Source organism: Topomyia yanbarensis, chromosome 3 (genome assembly GCF_030247195.1).
Source record: "Topomyia yanbarensis strain Yona2022 chromosome 3, ASM3024719v1, whole genome shotgun sequence".
NCBI classification, from domain to species: Eukaryota; Metazoa; Arthropoda; class Insecta; order Diptera; family Culicidae; genus Topomyia; species Topomyia yanbarensis.
The window spans coordinates 227,926,860-227,952,155 of record NC_080672.1 but is presented as its reverse complement, the minus strand read 5'-3'; the positions used below and the strand labels follow the sequence as shown (position 1 = coordinate 227,952,155).

The 25,296-nt window shown below is 35.8% G+C and overlaps 1 protein-coding gene across 6 annotated transcripts in view; it reads left to right on the top strand.

Moving 5' to 3' along the window:
• The window catches only part of LOC131688806 (muscle calcium channel subunit alpha-1), a 1,302,489-nt gene that overhangs the window by 1,093,080 nt on the left and 184,113 nt on the right, over positions 1 to 25,296 (top strand). For 4 of the 6 annotated variants that reach the window (XM_058973340.1, XM_058973339.1, XM_058973342.1 and 1 more), the window contains one exon: positions 11,312 to 11,438. In XM_058973340.1, coding sequence (XP_058829323.1) covers positions 11,312 to 11,438 — 127 coding nt within the window. Of the gene's footprint in view, positions 1 to 11,094; positions 11,216 to 11,311; positions 11,440 to 25,296 lie in introns of those variants that run through there. The other 2 variants (XM_058973341.1, XM_058973338.1) reach the window with 2 other exon arrangements.

The window sequence follows — 25,296 nt, the reverse complement described above, 5'->3', positions numbered from 1 at the left end:
AAATGCTTATGTTTTTACATTTTGGATATCTTAAAACTAGGAGGTTACAATGTTGAAATATTTTTTTTACAAAGGAAAAAAAAAAGTTTACAGCTATCTTAAGACTAGAAATAAGATTCAATATACAAGAGAGGGCCAAAAGATTTTTTTATGAAAAAATTCAAAACAAGGGATTCACTTTGATATACAAGAGAGGGAGTAATAGTATTTTACGAAATATTTTACGGTTATCTTAAAACTAACAATATAGTTTAGTACACAAAAGGGGGAACAAATATTTATGAGAAGTTTCACAGAAATTTTAAAACTAGGGATTCAATTCTATTTACAAAATGGAGGACAAGAGTTTCAATAAAGAGTAAAAATTATAGCTATCTTAAAACTAGGAATACAGAATACTAATTTGAATTTTTTAACTAAAACTTATGCTTGGTCAAGATATTCAGAGGGTAGCTTATTTCCGCATCAGTGTAGCAGCAGTTGTATCAAGGACAGGGGAGAGACAGGGAAAGAAGAGCAAAACTTGCAACTTTCGCTCGATGGGGGGGGGGGGGGGGGGGTAGGGGGATCAGCGAAATAAATTTGCGCCTCAGTCTAGTAAGTCGCCGAGTACCGGATTGGCGGATGGTATTCTTCGAACCCGCGGGGAATCCTTCAAAAGTCATCGGACCTCGAGTCGCTCTCGCTTCAGTTTCCTTCTATGCAGGCGTAGTGGTAAGGGCGAATAATTATCAGTTGCATTATGTTTAATAAAGATGTAAGGAATCAAAATTTCGCCCTATATACAAAAAATGTGACCATCATTTACCATTCCTCACTTGTCGCCCCTCCCCATCTACTATCTCTCCCAATCGTGTTCATGGCAACTGTCACGACTCAGATCTATCCTGATATTTCCAAAACCAATTCTAAGACGTGTCATAAGATCTTCAACTAATCAGAAATATTTGTTAGTATCCAAGCTAATTTAATCTTGCGATGTATTTGTTCAACTGCGTTTGTATTGCCAACATGGCCACTTGACACTCTTTTAATAATTAAGGAAATCCTTGGGTTCCGTATTCTACACGTAAATTAGCGAGGATTACAATCACAGTTTCTGCATTGAACATATAGCTGATCTCACTGAATTTATATCATACAATAATATAATTGCTAACATGGCCACTTGACACTCATTTCTATATACTTCAATGCAAATGAATACTATTTACAGGTGGCCTTATTTCAGTTTACTATTTCCAATTATGCGTTAAAATACTGGACCAAAAAATTCTATCATGTACAAAAATATTTTTTTCAGATATCTGTAACCAAAAAGACATCTTTTAATTCCAAGACAAATTCCTGATTTCTAGGTTTCCTGATGACTAATTAAGGTCCATCAATAAAGCAGAAACACCAGATAATCTTAAAACGCCGCACAGTGGCCGGAGGCTGGCCAAAACCTCAAAAATTTATTTTTGAAATGTTGATATTTTATATTTTTCCTAAATTTCTCATGTATTGAATGATGTATATTCAAAATTTTATGATCATTGGATAAGAACACGATTTTTAACACGAGTTTAAACGTACCAAAGTCCGGATTTTTTAATGATTTTCATTTCCGAAACCACCATTGCTCTGTTCACTTCAAATGCATGTTGCTCTGTTGATTTTGGTCCGATTTTAGCACAACTAGTTTCATTGTATAGAGGAACGAAAGAACTTGGTTAGTGAGTAAAATATCTTTGGTAAATTTGCTTGGAACTATGACTTTTTAGTTTAAATATGTTTAAGGTGGTCAGATCAAAAATACTTTGTTCACTAATGTATTCTGTACAAATTTCGGAATCATTTCGGAACGGTCACATAGTATACATTCTATGTGAAATTACCTCTACTTTTCGAATATCATGGTCTCGTTCTGCGCATAGGTGCGCAAAAAGGTTTAAGGAGATTGTGAAGCTTTGTTGCTGATATGGAGACGCATGGTGTTTTGTGTAAAATAGTTAGACAATCTACAGTAAACCAACACGTTCAACCATGGTTTTTAAGTAGTGTTCTTCATTTTTTATGATATTGTTGACATTGGTGAACAGTAACGGAAAATCTATCATGAAAACGGGATCATAGTTATAAGAAAGGTTCAATGACACTGTATGGAAAAATGCATTTAATATTTTACGACTTTTGACTTCAAAAATGAGCTCAGCACCTCAAAATTAGCTTAAATTGTGATTTTCAGCCAAATTAGGTAACATTTGAGGTTTTGTCCGACTTTTGTTTGATGAGCCGCCACTGTGCGCCGTCAAGAAAATAAAGACGAAAACCTACTCTTTGCAATGAGATTTTCATAATCACTTCAGAATATTCTGAAACAATGGTTCTAGAATTCGAGCAATTAGTTATTCGTTTTATTCATTTACTACATTTAAACAACTTTCTTTAAATTTTATTTTATATACTCATTTTTTCCAGTTTCATGGATTATATTCGTTTTGTTTATTTTTCCGTTTTAAATATTTGACTTATTTTAAATATATGATCATTTCTTTTTGTTGATTTTTTCATTCAGCATTCTTTTTATTCATTTATTTGACCTCATTTTATCAATTGTATACATTTCATTCTATGTTTGCATTCCGATCAGTTTATTATCTCATGCATCTTATTTGTATCATTCATTTAACTTATTTTATTCACTTTTTTCGTGCACTTTAATATTTTTTTTCCGGTTCACACATTTTATTCATTTTCATTTTTTTTTCATCTGTCTAATTTTGTCCAGTCATTCATTTTATTCATTGCATTTGGCACATTAATTAGATACAATTTAACTTATTCTACTCATTCTATTACTTTTTAATATCGCTGAATTTTTCGTTCTGGTCATTTTATTGTTTAAAAACAAAAAAAATGAAAAATTAAATTGTACTGAAAGAAAACATTTTTATTTATTTTATCGCTTTCTTCATTTTGTTTATTTTATTCATTCTATTCATTTTATTTATTTTATTAACTCTTTGGTTACCCTGTTACTCATGAACGACCACATTTTCAATCAGCTGTAATTTTGGGGTTAGACAAGATTTCCCAAAAAAAAAAATAAAACTAATAATTGTGATTATCACCGTTTATTTGAGCACTATTAGTTACTAGAAATATCCATATAATTGACGATAATGCAATTGCTCTGATTGGATTTCGCTGGAGCAGTGCTGTCAGAATTATTTACAGTTATCAGCGAAAAATTATATTTTAATATATCTTCGTTATCTTCAAATATTTTTGAAAACTGATAAATCTTTTCAATTTAGAATGCTTTCGGCTACCTTTTCTGCCCAATCAAATTATTGAAAACTTCGCAGGAGATGTGAATTAAGGATTGGTATGTAAAATTGAGCAGCTTCTAATACTGCGAACCATCTATCTTGATCAAAACAGGTCTTTCGTATTTCTTTACTCTAATACTACGTTCACACTACGAGTTAAAACGTGTTTTAACGCTATCTTGATGACATTTTTCTTGTTGCTAATTATTATAACACGTTTTAACTCTGTAGTGTGAACATGGTATAACACTTTTAAGAAAAACGGTTTTGAAAACATATATGTGCTAGAAAAATATTAGGAATGAAAGGGTTAATTTTATCCATATTATTCCTATTGTTTATCTTATTAATTCAATTTTTTTTTGTTTGTTTTATTTATATTATTTATTTCATTCATTTTAATCTCTTTATTTTTTTTCCAGTTCATATATTTTAATCAGATTCTTCATTTTATTTATTCGGTTAAGTCAGTTATTTTTATTATTGGATGACAGTTTGTTAGCTTAAAACAATTTAATTACTTCTCTTAATTTCATAACTTTTTTAATATGATCTAATTTTCATTTCGGCTAATTTTATTTGTATATTTTAATTATTTGATTTATATTAATCATTCTATCCATTTTATTTTGTTTAATATTTTTCTTTAATTTAACTAATGAAAAATACAACAGTGATATGTGTAAGAGTAAAGCCATGTCAAGTGATCCTCGAATTTTTCGCAAAATCACCGATCTTCATGAGGTATATTTTATTGGATAGGGATTATGGTGAATAACTTTTGGTATAAATATTTCGTTAAAACACCTTTTATTCTTTAAGATATTAACCCTTAAACTTTATTGCATCATAAAATTGTAAATTTTATATCTCAAAAACTACTAAAGATAATTCAACGAATTTTTGCACACTTATGGAATGATATTTGCACTGTCTCATAAAAATATTTTTACTGTATGATTATGTGAATAACGGTACTGTGCATCTATTTAAATATTTCAATTGTATTTTTTCTTGTGTTCTTCACGCTAAAAATTGTCAAATTATGCGGCAATCTTTCACCTTCAATAATCTGTATTGATCATTTTTCATTTTTGTTCCTATCGAGAGTTATGGAGGATTTTGTAACAGTGCGCTCTTTCAACGCACGTCCCACTTTGATGCAGCCGGCGAGAACGTACATATTGGCAACGTCGCACATCGCAATGTCAGAATGAGCATCGCGTTGGAAGTGCGCATCGCATGACTAAAAGAAACCATATCTTTCGATTAGTGCAAAAGGGTAAACTTTTCTATACGGATTATCGAAGATGACTTTTTTCCAGATATTCTGAGATGCTTTAAAATTTTTTGACCGAAGTAAACGACAAAAAATAAGGTTGCTTAATATTTTTTTAATAATATAACGTTTCTAACAATTAACATCATCAAAAACACTTTTGTTAGTCAAAGTACATCTACATTATATCCGAATTCATTTTAAGTCAACAACATTAATATAGGAAAATGGAAAATCTTATGAAAACAACATTTTATTTCACGTTTTTGTTTTCACCGAGTGATATTACCTTTAAACAACGATGTGTCTTTTGAAAAAAGTTTACTTAGAATCCCATTACTATAAACATAGGATGAAAAATTGAAAATTTAACGAACATTGTGTTTTGTTCATGTCCATATTTATTTTCGTAGTATTTTTGCACCCATTACGACGTATACCACACATGTGTTGACCAATATAATTTTTAAATTTATCACTCCACAAACGACGAACACATTTATGAATTTTTTTTAACGGAATAAATCATTCGTGTGATCGACCCATATTTATAACACGAAACAATCGAATGTTTTTATGAGCAAAGTTTGTCTATTTTGAGATAATCTAGCATTTTGTCGAGTTCTTGCTATATGGGAAACACTCCAGTGCGATCGAAACCAAAACAAACGGCAAAACGTTTTTTCACTCGCACTGATGCAAATTAAATGGGCGCGTGATTTAACGCAAGGCTCGATGGCGAAATACTGAAAAGTTGAAATGTGGGTTTGAGAAAAGATTCACAATAAACCATGCTACCTCTCAGACAAATGAACTGAAAATAAAATGTGGTGAAGTATGCCATTTTGCAAAAAATATGTCAACGCAGGTTAAAACATGCGCACTGCTCAACTTTTATCATCGGCTGCCAATATCCGAGCGCGCTTGTCCGAGGTATTGAGTGACAGAAAATTAAATAACTCCTGAATAAAACATTCACCTTCAATAATCCATAAAGAAAAGCTTGGCTTTTTGCTTTAATCTCATAGATGCCAATTTCGCACATGAAATACGCTCCTTCAAAGCGATGCGCATTCTGACGTTGCGATATGCGACGTTGCCAATATGTACGTTCTCGCGGGCTGCATCAAAGTGGGCCGTGCGTTGAAAGAGCGCACTGTTACAAAATCCTCAATAACTCTCGATAGGAGGAAAAATGAAAAATGATAAATACAGATTATTGAAGGTGAAAGATCTCCGCATAATTTGACATACGTTTTGAAAATTCCTAGCGTGAAGAACACAAGAAAAAATACAATTGAAATATTTAAATAGATGCAAAGTACCGTTATTCACATAATTATACAGTAAAAATATTTTTATAAAATAGTGCAAATATCATTCCATAAGTGTGCAAAAAATCATTGAATTGTCTTCAGTGGTTTTTGAGATATAAAATTTACAATTTTATGATGCAATAAAGTTTAAGGGTTAGTATCTTAAAAAATAAAAGGTGTTTTAACGAAATATTTATACCAAAAGTTATTCGCCTTTATCCCTATCCAATAAAATATACCTCATAAAGATCGGTGATTTTGCGAAAAATTCGAGGATCACTTGACATGGCTTTACTCGTAAGAAATGGTTCATCTCACTGATAGGTGTATTAGATCGGTTTTTACAAAAGAAATGTGTAGGATTCGCTCAAACTTTAAAAACTTTTTTCGAGGCCCGGAGGGCCGAGTCTCATATACCAATCGACTCAGCTCGAACAATTGGGACAATGTCTGTATGTATGTGTGTGTGGGAATGTATGTATGTGCACTAATGTCATGTAATTACTTCAGCAACCGCTAAACCGATCTTAGCGAAATTATTCAAATTAAAGGCCTAACGTTGCCATTTGACACTATTATTTTTGTTTTTCGATATGTTGTTTACTTTCTGAGATAAAAATGAGTACGTCAAAGCACATAGTGATTTAAGCAAATAACTCTCGAACAAAGCAATGTAGTCGTACTTCGTGCATATAATTAGAATGCTTGTTAAAATTCCTTTCGAACAACCTAGAGATTGTCAAAGTCCTTTCACGAGCGGCGGATTATTAAACATTTTCTATTTTTATTCATCGCTTACCTTATTTTCACTACCTAAAAATGAGACCGTTCCATACAGAGTATTGACTTACTGATGTTTTAGGGACAAAACTAAACCGATTTTGAATATCCGGGTATGAAAACACATCTGCGTGATTGAAGAAATTCGATTCGGAAAGCGTTTTGTGAGTTTACTTAATATTTAATTAACCATTTCTCAAAAATTAATACGCAAGTTCACTTCAAAGACAAATCAAAGTGAAAATTCACTTTAAAATGAAAATTTGTCCAGAGTTTATGTATTTACCCGTTGGATTAAGCATTGCGTTCAGTCATGAGATAGACGTTGGATGGTATATGAATGCACAGATCACCAAGTAATCCAATTAGTAGTGAGAAAATAGATCTCTAACATAATGCATATTATACTCGTGGCATCACAGAGAGCAACTGTATTTTTCAATCCCAAAATTTAGCCTCTTTTGCAAGATTTCTGTTATACTAATTATGGCGTAAAAATTATTAGTTCCATTATGCATAATAAAGATGTAAGGAATCAAAATTTCGCCCTATATACAAAAATAATGTCACAGCACTTAGCATCATTTAAAATTCCTCACTTGTAGCACCCCCCTCGCATCTCTCCACCATCGTGTTCCTGGCAACTGTCACGATTCAGAGCTATTCTGTTATTTCCAAATCCATTTCTAAGATATGTCATAAGATCTTGAACTAATCTGAAATACGTGTTAGTATCAAACTAAATATTACATTCTGCTTGAAAAAGAAAATAAGTCCTTGCCAAATTTGCAAAATACTTGTGTTATGAGAAAACTATAAATAATTTATGTTCCAACCCTGCTTTGCTCTGAAGATGAAGGGCAATTTCATTAGAAACGTTGCACCAAGTTCTGTGACAAAAAAAAACCGAAAACTACATCTACTTCAACTTAATTCAGTCCTATACTGAGTATTTGTATATACTATAATTAAGAACATTCTTGCGTATTTGAAACTGAGTAATATGGTTGTTTGAAGACGTAAGGACGCTTTCCCAAATCATCGAAATTAAGGACATGTCCTTTAAAATAAGGAGGTTGGTAACCCTAGCTAACAGTTACAAGAAATATCCGTAGAGCTGAAGTTATTGCAATTGTGCTGACTGGATTGCACTGGAGCAATGCTGCCAGAAATATTTTCAGTTATCAGTGAAGGATAATATGTTGATATATCTACTCTGTCTTCAAATATTTTTGAAAACTGATAAATCTTTTCAATTTAGACAGCTTTCGGCTACCTTTTCTGCCTAATCGAATTATTGAATACTTTGTGGGAGATGTGTATTAAGGATTGGTATGTAAAAATTAAGCTGCTACTAACACTGCTAGAGAAGCATCCTTCTTAGTCAAAACAGGTTTTTCATGTTTCTTTACTCTAACACGGATTTGGAACCCTATATGTGCTAGAAAAATATCAGGTATGAAAGAGTTAATTTTATCCATATTATTCATATTATTAAATTCTTATTAATTCATTTTTTTGTTTTGTTTTGTTCATATTATTTATTTAATTTATTTAATTTATTTAATCATTTTATTAAATTGGTAATTTTTATCATATATTCTACGCAGCGTCTTCATTTTATTAATTCGGTTGAGTCAGTTCTTTTTATTATTGGATGACAGTTTGTTAGCTTGAAACAATTTAATTAACTCTCTTAATTTCACAACTTTTTAATGCTGTCTAAATTTCATTTGAGGCAATTTTATTTTATTAATTTGATTTATATTAACCACTCTATCTATTCTATGAATAACTTTTATTTTATTTTGTTGGTTCATAATTAGTTTAAATTTTTATTTGTTTTATTACTGTTCTTTAATTTATTCCGTTTATTCGAAGTATTATTCATGTAGGACTCGAAACTGTGTTTATCTCAAATCTAATTGCTGGCCAACTTCGTGTGAGTTCGGCAAATGAATAATACAACAGCGATATGCGTAAGAAATTTCTCAGCTCACTAATAGGTGGATTGAATCGGTTTTATTGAAAAGACAATCGCCATATTTCATAAGGACCACTGATGTAATTCAATTTCCATTTGATTGCTTATTTTCTGGCATTCCGCCAACTTACCCCATACATACCGCCAACTTACCCGGAGTCTGGGGTAAGTTGGCGGCTTTTCCGCTTCACATATTTTTGTCTCTAGAAATGAAGACAACGTATCAATCATTTTCATAAAATTCAAGAAAGTTGCCAAAAGTTTGCCCTTTCATGTAACGTGTTCTATTTGGCAAGATCTACCAAAATCAAAGCGGTAAAAAATGAAGACTGAAAACACCGGCAACTAGCCCCGGTCTCCCCTACATTTTAAATTCATTTTCGAAGTATCATCTGGTATTCTTTTTGTAAATAATGTATGAAACAGTTAGATTTGTTTTACAGTTGATTAGAAGTAACAAAAGCAAAAGCGTTCAAATATTTGGAATATATACAAAATGACTTTAGATGCTTACTTATATTACGGGTTTATATATGTTGAGGTCGGTCAAAAAATCGAAAAAAATATTATTTTATCTTTTTAACGTTATACGCATAACTGCTCCATGTGCAATGAAATTCCCTATACATATGAGACAATTATGCCTAAAGCGGCAGTATAGGTTCTTTTCCACATTATTATAAAGATCCAAGCAGTAGGAGCAAAGTTATAGCGCATTTCATTGTTCCCTTACGAGGGCTTGGGTATATACTTGAAACTTTGTACGCGATCATCTCGAAATCATGATTTTCCAAGAACGTCTTTGCCGTGACTACGATTGCCGAAAATGTTTTCAACCGATCTGAAAGTTTTTTTTTTATTTTTAATTGTTTGTAAGTTAACTTCCGTGTCCTTGAATGATTCTATTTTTTTCGTCAAAATTTTCATATCAATGCTGTGATATTTTTATATCTGAATTATTAAAAAAAATAAATTTCGGATCTCACTATTAGGGGGATTAATCATCGATCCGACATGATCGAAAGAAGGAGCGTTTCATTCCAAGAAACTTCCTCAAAGACATCACATAGCTAAAATCAATAGTCCATTGTGGGACCACTGTGGAACGGGGCGAAGATAGAAACCCATTTGTAGAAAAGAATGTTATAAGGGATTTCACCAGGGGCGAAGATTAGAATTAAGTTTCAACTTGCGTTAATTTCCGTCATTTTTTAAAATTGTTCAAACTAATGAAATAAAGGATCGCAGATGTTCGTTGACATGTATTTCTGCAATGCTCAAAATCATTGCTATCGAATATTCTAACGCATTATCATGAAATTTAAATATTTTTCCCTGCGATAAAAAATCATTACCATTTTTAGTTTTCAGTAAAATGGCATTACTTTATTTACGATTAAAAATATGTTATGGAATATTATTGTATAAATTAGGGCAGTTTTCACATTTTAATCGTCTTTGTTTGTTTTTTAATATTAGTCGAAAGCTAAAGTTCAGACCGTAAAGCAGATAGAATTATTTGTAATTGTTCTACAAGGGGGGAGAACATTGGGGGGGGGCGAAGAATGCTACTTATACCCTACCACGGCCAAGTCGGTAGTGGTCTCTTTTGAAGATTCCCCCTCGATAAAAAACAAGCATATTCATTATTTTTCCGATCTCAACGAGCTGTGTCGAATGGTATATGACATACGGCCCTCTCGTCCGGGATTAGGTTATCGATTATCAGAGTGATTACATAACCTTTCTATATGAGAAAGACAAAAATGTGCCAAAATCAACAAAAAAAATCAATTATCGTCCGATTTTCTTTGAGATTACATAAAATCTCGACGTTTCATGGCATTTGGCATCAAAAATACAAATTCGATCTTAAAATTTTCTTTTACTCCCCCCTTTGAACATTATTCATTTCCTGCTAATATGGACTCAGGAACCGTCGTAGGTGACCAATATTGTCAAAGCGACTTTGGTTTGTCATTAGTGATCTGGACTTGAAAAACGAAGTAATCTTACACCCACTTTAATCAGGTTTTCAATTAATCATTTTGGTATCATAGTGCTACCAGTTTATATGGAACATTGCTTCGAGGCCGCACTTTTCAACCGGTAACTCCAGAACCGGAATTTCGATTGACGCAAAATTCAATAACAGCCGCAAAAGATGAGATTAAGTTTGTCCATGCATCTCTGAAAAAGATGAGCGACATGTTTGACATATACACACATACATACAAACACATACAGACTTTTTCCGATCTCGACGAACAGCGTACGAAATGGCATATGACATTTTGCCCTCCGGGCCGGGATTAGGTTGACGATTTGCAGAGAATTGCAGATTGCAGAACTATTCTATTTACGAAAGATAAAAAATAATAAAAATTCTAAGAAATAACTGTTTTTTTTTGTTTCTAGGTGAGCACTATCAGGAGCATACTACAGCACGTCCACGCCGTTTGTCGGAGATAAGTGTAAAAAAGGCTAAAAAACAAATCCCTCGAGCCGACGCGCTGTGTTTGTTTCCGGCAACCAACAGGTACTTTGCACGGAGCATCGCAAATAGTTCCTGGAAGGATAAACTATGCTGTGGTGCTCCAAAAACATAGCATTAAATTTGTTCTATTTTTTACAGATTTTAGTTGCCAAGATCAAGAATACCATCTAGCGCGACCTCGAAGAATGTCCGAGCTAAATGTAGCCAATACGATTGTACCTATTCCACCTGGGTCATCGTTTTTTATTCTATCTCAAACAAACAGGTTGAAAATCTAACATTATTGGTGATCAGGTTTGCTCAGTAGTATATCTAACGAAATCGTACAAACCTTTAAAAAATTACTTGCTCCTTACCAAATGTGTCTTCGTGTCCAAACCCCAAGTAGAATCAACTTTTAACTCCTCAACAATTGGTTGCTTATGATTGCTTTCGAAATAACATTAACAACTTACAAAAAAACACACTAAAACTCAATTGCACATCAAAGAAGATAGCGAAGAAAGGTTGAAGCGAATTTTGTCACAAAACCCAGTAAAGTCGATTACTATGAGATTTTAAATTTGTCGACCGGAAGGCCTTAAGATCACTCGTGGCCCCTGCGCACAATTGGACTAAGGGGCCCCTATCATTGAACATGCGTAAACAGATGTATAATGCGATGGTTCTTCATGGCACTCTAAAAGTCTTCGAACTTGAGCCAGTCCAACAATTAAGTTCATAAAAAAAATAACTAAATATATGGAGTAAAAGGTAGATTCCGCCACCAGGTAGCATGATGCACGCAAGATGTTCTGAGTTGATCAGATAATTCAATGACAAGTGACTGTCATGCGCAGGATTCCCATAAAATCGAAATCCTAGAATTGCGAAGGATTAAAATGCAACACAAAGGAGATTCGCAATACCGGCTTGAACCTTCGTTCGAACCGGTCACAAATCTTGATAGCTCCTGGTTTACCTAGAGTTTTTCAACAGCAACAGTCTTTCTAAAGACTACCTATATTTTCGCTCGATCAGTCTATCTCAAGGCTACCTATATTTTTTTCGCCAGTTAGTCTTTCTCAAGACTACCTACTTTTTCTACTCAATCAGTCTTTTTCAAGACTAAAACATATTTCAAGAACAATTCAGCCCAACGAAATATTTAATTTGTTACTATGTTTTAATTGCCGCAAGGTTCTACTGTATCGATTTTGTTGGCTATTTTCGGCAAATTTGAGACTAAGAGAAACGAAAGCAATGAAATTGAAAGACGGATAGGTATTCTAGAGCGAATCAGTTATAAACTTAGAACGGAAAAACTAGAACTAGGCAGGCTCATATGGGCATGATCGAAAATTCTTCACATTTCCTTTCGATCATGCCCATATGAGCCTGCCTAGTTCTAATTTTTCCGTTCTAAGTTTATAACTGATTCGCTCTAGAATACCTATCCGTCTTTCAATTGCATTGCTTTCGTTTCTCTTAGTCTCAAATTTGCCGAAAATAGCCAACAAAATCGATACAGAAATATTTAATTCTTCCAACATGCCTGGGTCCTCCCAGAAAGGCCGTGTGCCAAAAATTAAAGCTAACCGGAAAAGGGTATCTTCTCCACCCGAAAATTCAATTGACTGCAGCAACTCATTCGATGTTTTATCTGAATGTGAAGCTGATGAAAATTCTAAATTTCCTCTCGTTGCGCATAATGCCAATGAGAAGAAAACGCAATCACCTCCGCCTATAACAGTGATGATCTCCGACTTCAAAGCCTTTCGAACTGAGCTTTCGACGTTCCATCCGGACGTGAAAGTCTCTTTTCAGATTGGCCGAAGAGGAGAATGTCGAGTTCCAGCGGAGGAATTGATTGGCCACAAACGACTACTCCAGTATTTTACGGAGAAGTTATATAAATTGTATTCATATGATTTCAAGACAGATAGACCATTCAAGGCTGTCTTGAAATGGCTACCACAAGGTCAAAGTTTGGATGAAATATCCAACGAATTGAACAATTTACTTGGCTTTTCTCTTTCACAAGTTATTCTTATGAAGAGAAAGGCTAGCGGCGATAACACGCCAGTACGCTCTGGAATTATCCAGGAGCTTTGTTTAATTCATTTTAACCGTAATGAGGTTAATAATTTGAAAATATTTGAAAAAGCACGTTTTATGTTCCACGTGCGAGTAAAGTGGGAACATTATAGACGACATGGGGGCAGAATTCAAAATCCGACCCAGTGTCGTAGATGTCAAGGCTTTGGGCACGGCATAAAAAATTGTCATTTGGATTCCAAATATATGATCTGTGGTTATAAATCGCACACTAAAGATACTTGTCCGGTGAAAAAAGCCACAAAAAGTTTCAAATGCGCTAATTGTAGCGAAAATCATAAATCGAATTTCTGGGGTTGTCCAGTTCGAGAAAAAATATAAATTCTCGTTCTAGACAACAAAAACAGCAAATAAATAATGTACCTACTTCTTTAGGTACACTTCTAGAAAACACGTTCAAACGTGTTAATCCGATTCAAAATAGATTAACAACTTCTTCTACCTCCGTCACACCATCCTACAATGGTGTGTCATCTTATGCTTCAGTGGCAGGTAACAAGGCCAAAATAACGGCTACCGTTACCACGCCTACAAATTCGTTTGCACCTAACGCTTCCTTTAGTCCAATGGATCTAGGTAGCGTAACGGAAGAAAAATTAAAATACTTGCAGGACCATATGTTACTTATGATGATTGCTATGTTAAATTCTACCTCCATGTTTGAAGCTTTTAAACGAGGTGGGAATTTACCAACAAAATTGTAATGAAATAAAAGTTTAACAATGACTTTAAATAATCATTTAAATTTATTAAATTGGAATACTCGTTCATTAAAAACGTGCGAAGATGAATTTTTTCAACTTTTTGAGGATACATAATGTGCATATAGCCGTTGTGACCGAAACTTTTTTAAAACCAAATATAAAATGGATGAGTAACTCTAATTTTGTTATTCATCGATTTGATCGAATCGCAATAGTGGTTAATCGCAGGATCAAACATTCTGTTACGCCGTCTTTTGACACCAAGGTGATCGATAGTTTGGGTATCGAAGTTGAAACTGATCTTGGTATCATTTTTATTTGCTGCAGCCTATTTGCCTTTTCAGTGCACTGGCGAGCAAATTAATTTCTTGAAATGAGACTTACAAAAACTTACAAGAAATCGGTCGAAATTCTTCATAATCGGTGATTTCAACGCCAAACACCGCTCCTGGAATAATGCTCAAAGCAATTCCAACGGTAAACTACTTTTTAATGAATACTCTGCTGGTTATTATTCAATTTTGTGCCCGGATGGTCCTACGTGCTATTCGTCTGTAAGGAATCCATCAACAATTGATTTGGTTTTGACAGATCAAAGTCACCATTCTAGCGAATTGATACACATGCTGACATTGATTCTGATCATCTTCCAGTAACTTTTAAACTTTTTCAAGAAGCTGTTTCCAATCCCATGTTACGTCAGCGCTAGTCAGTATGCCGTTGCGATGTATCTAGTACCGCGTTGGTTTTTGTGACACTAGAGTTTTTAAACTAACAAAAAAAACAAATCGACGGTTCTTAAATTTGGAAAGCCGATTGTTTTGAGCTTCGTTGAACAGATTGAAACTCAGTGTATTTACACCAGCACACTCTCTTGCTCATTTCGATTTATTTAGGTACTCGTTCCGCATAAAAGATCAAAATTTGTGCGTATCGAAAATGTTGAGCCCTAGTTAGCTCGACCCATATCGTAACCCTGCCCATTGGGGCCGTACACAAATGATGTAGCTTTTTTCGGCGAATTTCCCCCTCGTAGCATTTTATCACAATATTGCCCCTCGTTAAAAATTTGCTATATCCTTCTACCCCCTAAAGTGCTACGTCATTTATACACGGCCCCTGGCACCGTACTGGCTGTTGTTTAAAACGGTATGCATTGATCGAAATGGTAAAGCGAAAATCGAACTGTGACTAAAATATTCGCTAATTTTAAGCCATTTAAACAAAACTAAAGAAATATATACTCGAAGTTGAACCTTATCGACTCAACAAAAGTAGGCTTTAAAGCAATTGTATAAATACGCAAATTTTTTTAATTAATGCATATCATATGCATGGTTTCACACTGTCCAAGTAGTTCTTTTTAGCTTTCATATATGTTAGGAAAAACTGTACATACTTTTAATATGATGACAAACGATGTAAAATGTTTGAAGTATTCGTAAAATATAACGCTATTTTTTCCATTTCATATAGATTAATCCACGTATGATTGTATATATCCAATCACATAAAATATGTACACGTTTAAATAACTCAATTGATGTTGGACAACTCGGTTGTCAACGACTACTCGACAAAATGAATACTTTGTCCGACCATATCCGTGAAGAGAGTAAACGTGCGATATTTCTATTATTGTATCGATTTTGAGGGCTGCTTTCGGCAAATTTAAGACTAAGAGAAACGAAAGCAATGAAATTGAAAGATAGATCCATTGCCTTCTGCTGGTAGGAGTTGGGCTTTCCCGCCAAGTTTACCGTATGGTCGTTGATAGAACATAACTCATAATCATGTTTTACCTCCGACGCCGCGAATTATATTGCACACTACATGTTCAATGTCGCCGTGGTCGTGTCCTGCACACAACCCTTTAATTTTTTTTCGGGTGAAAAGAGCGATTTTTTTGGTAAAATATTCCCCGTTTCCATAAAGAAGATAATTTTTTTAATCAATCGTTCAAGGACACCTCAGGTACATATACCAATGAATATTTTTTTTAATTTTATGCTTTCAGTTGAGTTGTTGGACTGAAACCGTAGTCACGACAAACGCATTATGCGGAAATTGCTATAACATCGACAATTATAAATATTTTTTTTATGTTCTCCAAAGGATGTTGCAAATTAGACATTGTACTACGCTAGACGTATTACAACAAATTCATAAAAATATAGCTACATACCTTTACAAAACTTCACACTTTTCCCTTTATTCCAGCATCTCAACATATATAACCCCTTAATAGATTTGCAATAATCTGACGGAATTAACATTTACACCGAGCAAAATCTACATTGAATTTTCATAAAAACGACTTATGACTTTCAGAAAAAAGGATTATAAATGGATTTTATAAGTCTGTCTTATGATTTGGAGGAGAAATTTTCCATTTGGATATTTTCATGAATTTCATAAGACTGTCTTATGAAACTAGTAAGAGATGCTCTTACTATTTTCATAAGACAGTCTTATGAAATTCATGAAAATGTCCAAATGAACGCCATAGGTGCTCAGTTATGAAAATTGCTGACATTTATAAGCAGAAAATATAGTAGAAATTATGATTTAGTAGTCAAAAAATTAACAGTAAAAATCAACATTGAGAGAAGGGCCAAATGAACCGCCAAGTGTAGATCCCTTCACAAGATTGAAGAGAAAAGTATCATTAAATATTATAATTTGTATATAATGAGCAACGGTTCGTCAATATTTCCTGGGAAACTAGGCTTAGACAACTGGGAAACTATACTTGACAACCAAATGATAATGATTGTTACTTCTCAAATGATTCTGATAAATAAAATATACGCGTCAGACACTAATTACCGTCAAACGGGGTTACTTGCAACACTTTTCAACTTAAAAGTGGTATAACTAAAAATGCTGTAACATTAGAATAATTTTCAATATGTACAAGCGCTAATGGGAGTATAAAGACTACTAAATGGTATTTATGATATCAAAGCATCATTCCCTGTTTTCAGGATGGCCAAAAATTATGCCTGTTGCAAGTAACCACGCATATGGTGTAACTTGCAACACATGAACTTCATTGAAATCTATTGCTGTATATTTTTGTTTATCTTTAGTACATTGACCAAATGTACGATAATTTGGATACCCATGTCATTTACAAAGAACCGCGACCAAATGTATGTACTATAATTTGGCTGCCCATGTTGTTTATAATCAAAAACGTTTTTGAACAGCTGGAACATTCGATTTATTTCAGAAATTCGTAGGAAAGGCTAGCTAACAGGGTTTTAACCCTTCATTTCAGAACTAGTAAGTAACAAGTATTATCCATAGAACTATAACTTCAGTTCTATCGCAATTAACGTGATTGGATTCCACTGGAACAGTGCTGCCAGGGATAGTTTCAGTGAACGGCGAGAACTAAATCATACCATATCTTTGTTGTCTTCAGATATTATTGAAAACAGATAACCTATTAATTTACACTGTCAACGACTATCTTTTCCATGCAATCAAACTATTATAAATGCTAGAACAATCCAGTTGAGTCAGTGGTGGATCCAGGGGAAGGGTTCTGGGGATCCGGACCTCCCCGAAATTTTTATCTCATTGAGAAATTTTAAAATAGTTTCTATTTTAAATTCGTTCTAAATTCCAAATCATTCCAAACCAGATTCGACAACCAAAACTGATTTTAATTGAAGAAGGGTATTAGATATTACGTATTGTACATTGAATATTTCAAAATCGAAATTTCGGACTCCTTCCGATTTTTTTTTCTGGATCCGCTCCTGAGGTGAGTATAAGAAGATAGAAATTGAGCATTTTCTAGTATTGCTAGAGAAGCAAGTTCACGTAAAGACGACTTCCTGGTACTCTTGTGTATTTAAGGAGAATTTTCATATTCTAGTTGTAGTTTATACCTTTAAAATTTGATTCAAAATGCTATATAGACTGTTATTTGAAACTCTCAATCAGCTAGATGGCTAGAGGCATAATAATAATAAGACAAAATACTGTTGCATGTTACCCCACATGGGTAGTTAATATAGTTAAATCGTTATCTGGCATATATTTGAGAGGGTAAACAAACATGTATCAAACAGTAACGTTTGCTGTTGTATACTCGATCTGTACGTATGAGATACAAATGAAATGCTCTTATCATTGAAGTGGACCAAAGCACGACATTTCGGTTTCTTTTTTATTGAAATATCTCGAAATACAGAAGATTACCCTGTCGCGCTAAAAACCGAAAATATTGACTGGTAGTACATGATTATCTTGTAACATATGCTGGCTTTTGACAGCTGTTGTGCTAAATTGCAAACACTATTATTAGCGTTGTTAAATTAATCTGAACAGAAACATGTTGAAGTGTTGCAAGTTACCCCGCTGTTGCAAGTTACCCCGTTTGACGGTATATGCACAATTATTTCAAAGTTCATATCAATAATAATCGGATTTCTTCTACAAAAATCATAACCATGTAAACTAATTTAATGCTCACGGTAATTTTTTGAATAACATAAAAAAACAATTATTTAAAATTTTGTTGAAATTTGACTAAAAATCTCGCTTCTTTTACTTCAAACAGCGGTAACCAAAAAGTGCTGGCTTAAAACTATTAGCTCCTGGTTTGCCGTTTATGCCAATACTGAATTCTTAGAAAGCAATTATGAACTTTTCACAAAAGAGACGTTTATGAAAAACAAAATACAATTTTATAGAATCAATAACAGATCTCATATGGGTTTCATATGAAAAACTTATGAAATTTTTAAACGCATATATTGGAGCGCAGTCAGAAGGCTGGTTCATATTCCGAGACTTATGAATTTCTCAGGTGCTTTTTGCTCGGTGTAGTAATGCGAGCTTCATAGTGGCATACGTTGTTTGAGGATGAAGAATGCTTTGGCCAAGGAGAGATGATGAAATGAGGCGAGTTTACCGTCCACCATTTGAACGTTATCTAGACACGAAAAAAAGGTATTACGTCTGCGTTAAGGGTGGTTTTCGTAAACTAAACGCGATACTTCTTATGCCTTACATATTTTTAATAGTACGGTTTTCACATGGTAAACCTGGACTTGATAACATCGAGGCTATTCTATGACAGATGTTGAGATAAGTTGAGGAACCGATAAACGGTTCGGGAAGTTGTAGAAAATGGACTAAATATTCGCAAGACCTCACAAAATTAGAAATTGGAGAGGTTTGTTTTTGTAGATTTTTATGTAGATGGTCCCAAATGTTATGAATATCTGAATCAATTTGACACATCCGCAAAACGCTTGCTAGACACAGATTTGCCGGATATCGTGTTCTATTTGTCGCTAAGGTTCTGTCCCTTCCGAACTGTGTATATGTGTACAGTGGCGGCGCTAGGCATGTTGCCGCCCGGGGCAAAAGGTTAAATTTGCCGCCCTCTTATTGACATGGTTTTGACTAACCAGACTATCTCTTCAATACTGTTTTCCGCGTATGTAAATTGTTTCAAAATAGTTAATTACAAGAAAACTTTGAAATTTGGCTATTTTCAAAGGTATTCTTTTTATGAACACTAATTTTAAAAAACGAGATTTGGTCGAAATATTACTTGATGTTAAAATTCTTTGAAACTTTCATTTTTTGGCAGATTTTTCAAAAAAAAGTCTATAATCTTGCGGAATTATCAGCCATTTTCTCAATTGAACATATATTGTACCTAAAAATGTTTTATTGGGTTTTTATTGTTAAACTTTTAATAAAGAAATAAATATATAGAATAAAGCACGGACCATATTACAAGGACGAAATGTCTTTTGCCTTTTTTATCAATTTGAAATCAACAGAATAAAACTCATTCAAACTTGATCAAATAGTCTGGCAATGGGGTTACGTATTAATCATGGTGCGCAAAGTGAGGGTACTACTCTGTTCACACTATCGCACTCAATTTTTATGTGTCCGACGGGGTACTCCTTTACAGATTTAAATCTCTGAAATTTCAGTATTCTTTATTTAAATTAGTTATTGGAAAGGCGTTTCGAGTTCCTCTCATCAGAATCCGACAATAACTTAGTGACAGGACTAAGCTAGCGCCAGATTGACGCTAGCTCCAAAATACGAAAATATAATTTGTGCTTCTGAGCAAACCCATATTCTTTCCCAAGCTGGAAATTGCTACTTAGTGACATGTTAGAATATCACCAAGAATAGCTTTTGGGGGTATGAAACTAATGATACAGCGATTAGAGGCTTGAGGGATGGCGTTTGAATTACCCAGTAACAGGGTAATTCAGGGTACCCGGGTACCCCTATAACCGAAATACTCATAACTATGGTATTTATATGCGGTATAGACACATTTGGATGTTTTGAATTCGGGAACACAAAAAAATGTATCTGGTTCCCAGTAATTCGGATATCCGGAGGTATGTTCCATTATTGGGATATCAATTGTGGATTTCAATGGAATACTGGAAATATGAGTATTAAAATTCTTAGTGCACCTTCTGAGACAACTCCAAGAATTTTTTATACCTATTGAATCTTATTAGTATTCACAAATTTCCCAGTACCAGAATATCTCTCCGGAAATCCGGATTAGTGGGAACCAGATGTATCCGTAGTGTTCAATTTCACAGATTCTAAAAGTGGATGATTTCAAAAGTGCTCTAATTCGGTTAAAATTGCCATAGCTGTGGTCTTATAAATTTACGGGGTATCCGGGTATCCTGTCGGCCTGTTTTGTTCTGGTTGTACACACAACGGTTAATCTGTGGGCTATCGTAGCCTCCTGTAATAAAATCAGAAGCCTCCGACCAGATAGGAGTTTTGTGCAGGTCAACAAGCCACCCGGAAACATACCTTTGCGTACGGATCGGAATAATCAAGTTATGCGACGAAAAAAGTAGTGCAATTTTTTGGTTTCCAGGAGATCGATCGAATTCAGAACGACAAGCTGCAAACTCGCAACTTCGGGGTAGTAGCATTTTAGGAACTTTGCTTGGCAGGACAGAAGGTGTGAAAAAGCGAATATCGCCCAGCCACAGTCTACCAGAGCGGCGGCACAACGAACAAGCTGGTCTTTATAGTGTTGGACAAGATTCGCCCACGCTTGATCAAGTAACAGCGAGAGAATGTGTGTAGTGAGAAGCAAAAGCCCGTTCTTCACCATCAACATTCACTGCCCACACAAAGCGAGACCAGCGAACGAGAAAGATGCATTTTAGGCGGAGTTGCATTGTTTCTATGACAACTATGCTATTCTATGCTCACGGTGGAATGTTAAGCTGATTTAAGGCGACGTGAACACCCAGATAGGTCAGCAGGCAATGTACAAACCGGTGATCGAACCGGACAGTCTGCACTCCGTTACGAACGACGATGGCCAACGATCTTCACAGCCCTCCGAGAAATGTTAGCCTACAACACTCGTCGAGCATGGACACCGAGGCTCTACATCTAGCAGCTACGATCGTGCTGCGGAAATACGCGCAGCAGCTGGAGACGGCACTACCGACAGAAGAATAGGTCGGTGTGGCTACTCCTGAAGATGGATGGTGCAACTTATTAAGCACCATAGGTAGCACTACTGAGTCGAAGAGAAGAATACGGTATAGGCGAGAATGCACCGTACGAAGCCGTGCCAAATAAACGAATTAAAAAAAATGCACCGTACGAGGGTGAACGAGAAACTACACAGACAAGTGTGGATCAGAAAAATGGTAATCGAACGAAAATGCGAGTCCTTTTGAATCTCGGAAAAGATTACGGTAAGTAATCCAACTAGTACAGGCAGTAAACGCTGTCTCCAAAAGTTCACTGAAGTTGGGTATCTTTCTTCTTAACTTATCTTTGATTGCGTTGATATTGTGGCCCGTAGCTTTGAGACAATGGTGGAGATATACATCTGACTGTAGGTTTAAGAAAAACGAATTAGGCTAGTAAAAATGCGTCAAAAAAGTATATTAGAGCAAGAGATTTGAAGGAAGAAACATAACGCGCCTCATCGAGAAGATCGATTTTTTTTTCAATTTGTTTATTTGATAAGGCACGTATGCGTTAGCTTAAAGGTGCCATTTTTTCATTGTTTTACATTTTGAATTTCTTAAAACTAGGGGGTTACACATTTCAATATTATTTTGTTTTATATAATGAAACTAAAAAAAAAAAACTTTACAGCTAACTTATACATATAAAAGAGGGTATAATATAATATTCGTAAGTACGATTTGGGGGACGGGCCATTTTGTGTGTTCTTTGTATTGTAATTCACTTTATGATTTTTAGAAGGGAGATTGTAGGAGAAATTAATTATTAACTAAGCGGAACATTTTACAAGCTTATTAACTAGAAATAACTAGAGAGAGTGGTTCAAGATTAAGGGGAATTAATTAGGGCTATTTTAAAGTAGTGGTACTGTTGGGCATTTCTTAACGAGATTAAATATTGATCAACTAAAACTAAGCACATAAGTTTTGGGAATATATTCAGGGGGAGAAGGGGGTGAAGTCATACATCTGTGTATAAGAGACATGGGAGGGAGAGCGAACAAGGCTGAAGGGGGGGGGGGGGGGTGATATAAACTTTCAGTTTCCGGCATCAGAAATTAACGGCCAGGATTACAGATTCGAACGGATTGATCAACTAACACTAGAAGATAGGGGGGCACATAAGTTTTGGGAAGATATTCAAGGGGAGAAGGGGGTGAAATCATACATCTGTGTATCAGAGACATGGGAGGGAGGGTGGACAAGGCTGAACGGGGGGATATAAACTTTCAGTTTCCGGCATCAGGAATCAACGACCAGGATTACAGATTCGAACGGGTGTATCAAGTATTGGGACGCCGTGCGGTTTTCCTCGAGCCGGCAGGGGTTCCTCCAGACGATTTCGTAGTACGGCTCAGATACGGATCGGGAACACACCGCGCTGCGTGTGTGATGTTATACTGTAGATCTCGTGTTGTTGGTTCATTCGACAGATGTTTTGTCTCGTCTTGGAGTCGTATCAAACCATCGTTGGGGTACGGTAGGCGGAGAGGGCACTTCTGGGAATAATAAGAGAAAAGATAGGGGCATTTAAATTTGGATATTGATGGTTTTGAGGAACGTGTATATAAGGGACATGTAGAGAATATCGCGGCTTGCTAGTACATCTCGAACCGGGACATTGGGTGATCTTCCTCGGGCCCGAAGGGAATCGAATAGTTGAGATCTGGCAGAACAGTACTCGGCGCATGCCCAGACAACATGTTCGATTTCGTGATAACCGTTGCCACAAGCGCAGATACCGCTATCCACGAGCCCAATACGCCGGAGATGTGCGTCCAGCGTGTAGTGATTGGACATGAGCCGAGACATCACGCGAATGAAATCCCGACCCACATCCATCCCTCTGAACCAAGGTTTCGTCGATACCTTAGGGATTATCGAACTTAGCCACCTTCCCAGTTCACCATTGCTCCATGAAGTTTGCCAACTTTCGAGGGTTCTCTTATGAGTGATACTGAAAAATTCGCTGAAGCTAATTGGTCTTTCATATATGTCACCTTGTAAAGCGCCCGCCTTAGCTAAAGAGTCCGCTTCTTCATTACCTGGAATGGAGCAATGCGCGGGAACCCAAACAAAGGTAATCTTGTACGATCTTACAAACAAAGCACACAGGCGCTCCAAGATTTTCCCCAGAAAATATGGAATGTGCTTTCTAGGTTTCATTGAACGGAGAGCCTCGATTGAGCTGAGGCTATCCGAGACAATAAAGTAATGATCGGTGGGCAAAGTATCAATGATCCCAAGGGTATACTGAATAGCAGCAAGTTCTGCGACGTAAACTGAAGCAGGATCATTGAGTTTGAATGAGGCGGTGAGGTTTTGATTGAATATACCGAAGCCAGTGGAGCCGTCGAGGCTTGACCCGTCGGTGTAAAACATCTTGTTGCAGTCGACTTCTCGAAATTTACTATGAAAGATGCTTGGGATCACTTGCGGACGTATGTGATCCGGGATTCCACGAATCTCGTCTTTCATGGATGTGTCGAAGAATACAGTTGAATCAGAAGCATGAAAGAGATTGACACGGTTGGGATAGTATGAAGAAGGATTGATATTTTGTGCCATGTAATCGAAGTACAAGGACATAAGTCGGGTTTGAGAATTGAGCTCGACAAGCCTTTCGAAATTTGCAATTACTAACGGGTTCAAGATATCGCATCGGATGAGCAATCGATATGAGAGTTCCCAAAATCGATTTTTCAGCGGAAGGACGCCCGCCAGCACTTCTAAACTCATCGTATGTGTCGAGTGCATGCAACCCAAAGCAATACACAAACAACAATATTGGATTCGCTCTAGTTTGATGAAATGTATGTTCGCAGCGGAGCGGAAACAGAAACTCCCGTATTCCATCACCGACAATATTGTTGTTTGGTACAGCCTGATCAGGTCTCCTGGGTGGGCACCCCACCATGTTCCGGTTATTGTACGGAGAAAGTTGATCCTTTGCTGGCACTTCTGTTTCAGATACCTAATGTGACATCCCCAGGTTCCTTTAGAGTCGAACCAGACCCCGAGATATTTGAAAGTTAAAACCTGAGCAATAGTTTGACCCATTAATTGAAGCTGTAGTTGCGCTGGTTCACGCTTCCTTGAAAATACGACTAGCTCAGTTTTCTCCGTGGAGAACTCGATACCTAGCTGGAGGGCCCAAGCAGACAAATTGTCCAAGGTATCTTGCAATGGTCCTTGCAGATCGACGGCTTTGGGACCTGTAATAGAGACCACACCGTCATCTGCAAGCTGCCTTAGCGTGCAGGAATTGACAAGACATTCGTCAATGTCGTTCACGTAAAAGTTATAGAGAAGGGGGCTTAGACATGAGCCCTGGGGAAGACCCATGTAGCTAATTCGTGATGTCGATAAATCACCATGCGAAAAATGCATATGTTTTTCAGACAGCAAGTTTAGCAAAAAGTTGTTTAGAGTCGGTGAAAGACCATGCTGGTGCAGCTTCTCAGAAAGAATTTTGATAGAAACTGAATCAAAAGCCCCCTTTATATCTAGGAAAACTGATGCCATCTGCTCTTTGCTAGCATAAGCCATTTGAATATCTGTTGAGAGCAACGCAAGACAATCGTTCGTCCCTTTGCCTTTGCGGAAACCAAATTGTGTATCTGACAGTAAGCCATTTGCTTCAACCCAATTATCGAGGCGAAACAAGATCATTTTCTCGAACAACTTTCGGATACAGGACAGCATTGCAATCGGTCGATACGAGTTGTGGTCGGAGGCTGGTTTTCCTGGTTTTTGAATGGCGATGACCTTCACTTGCCTCCAGTCATGAGGGACAATATTACCC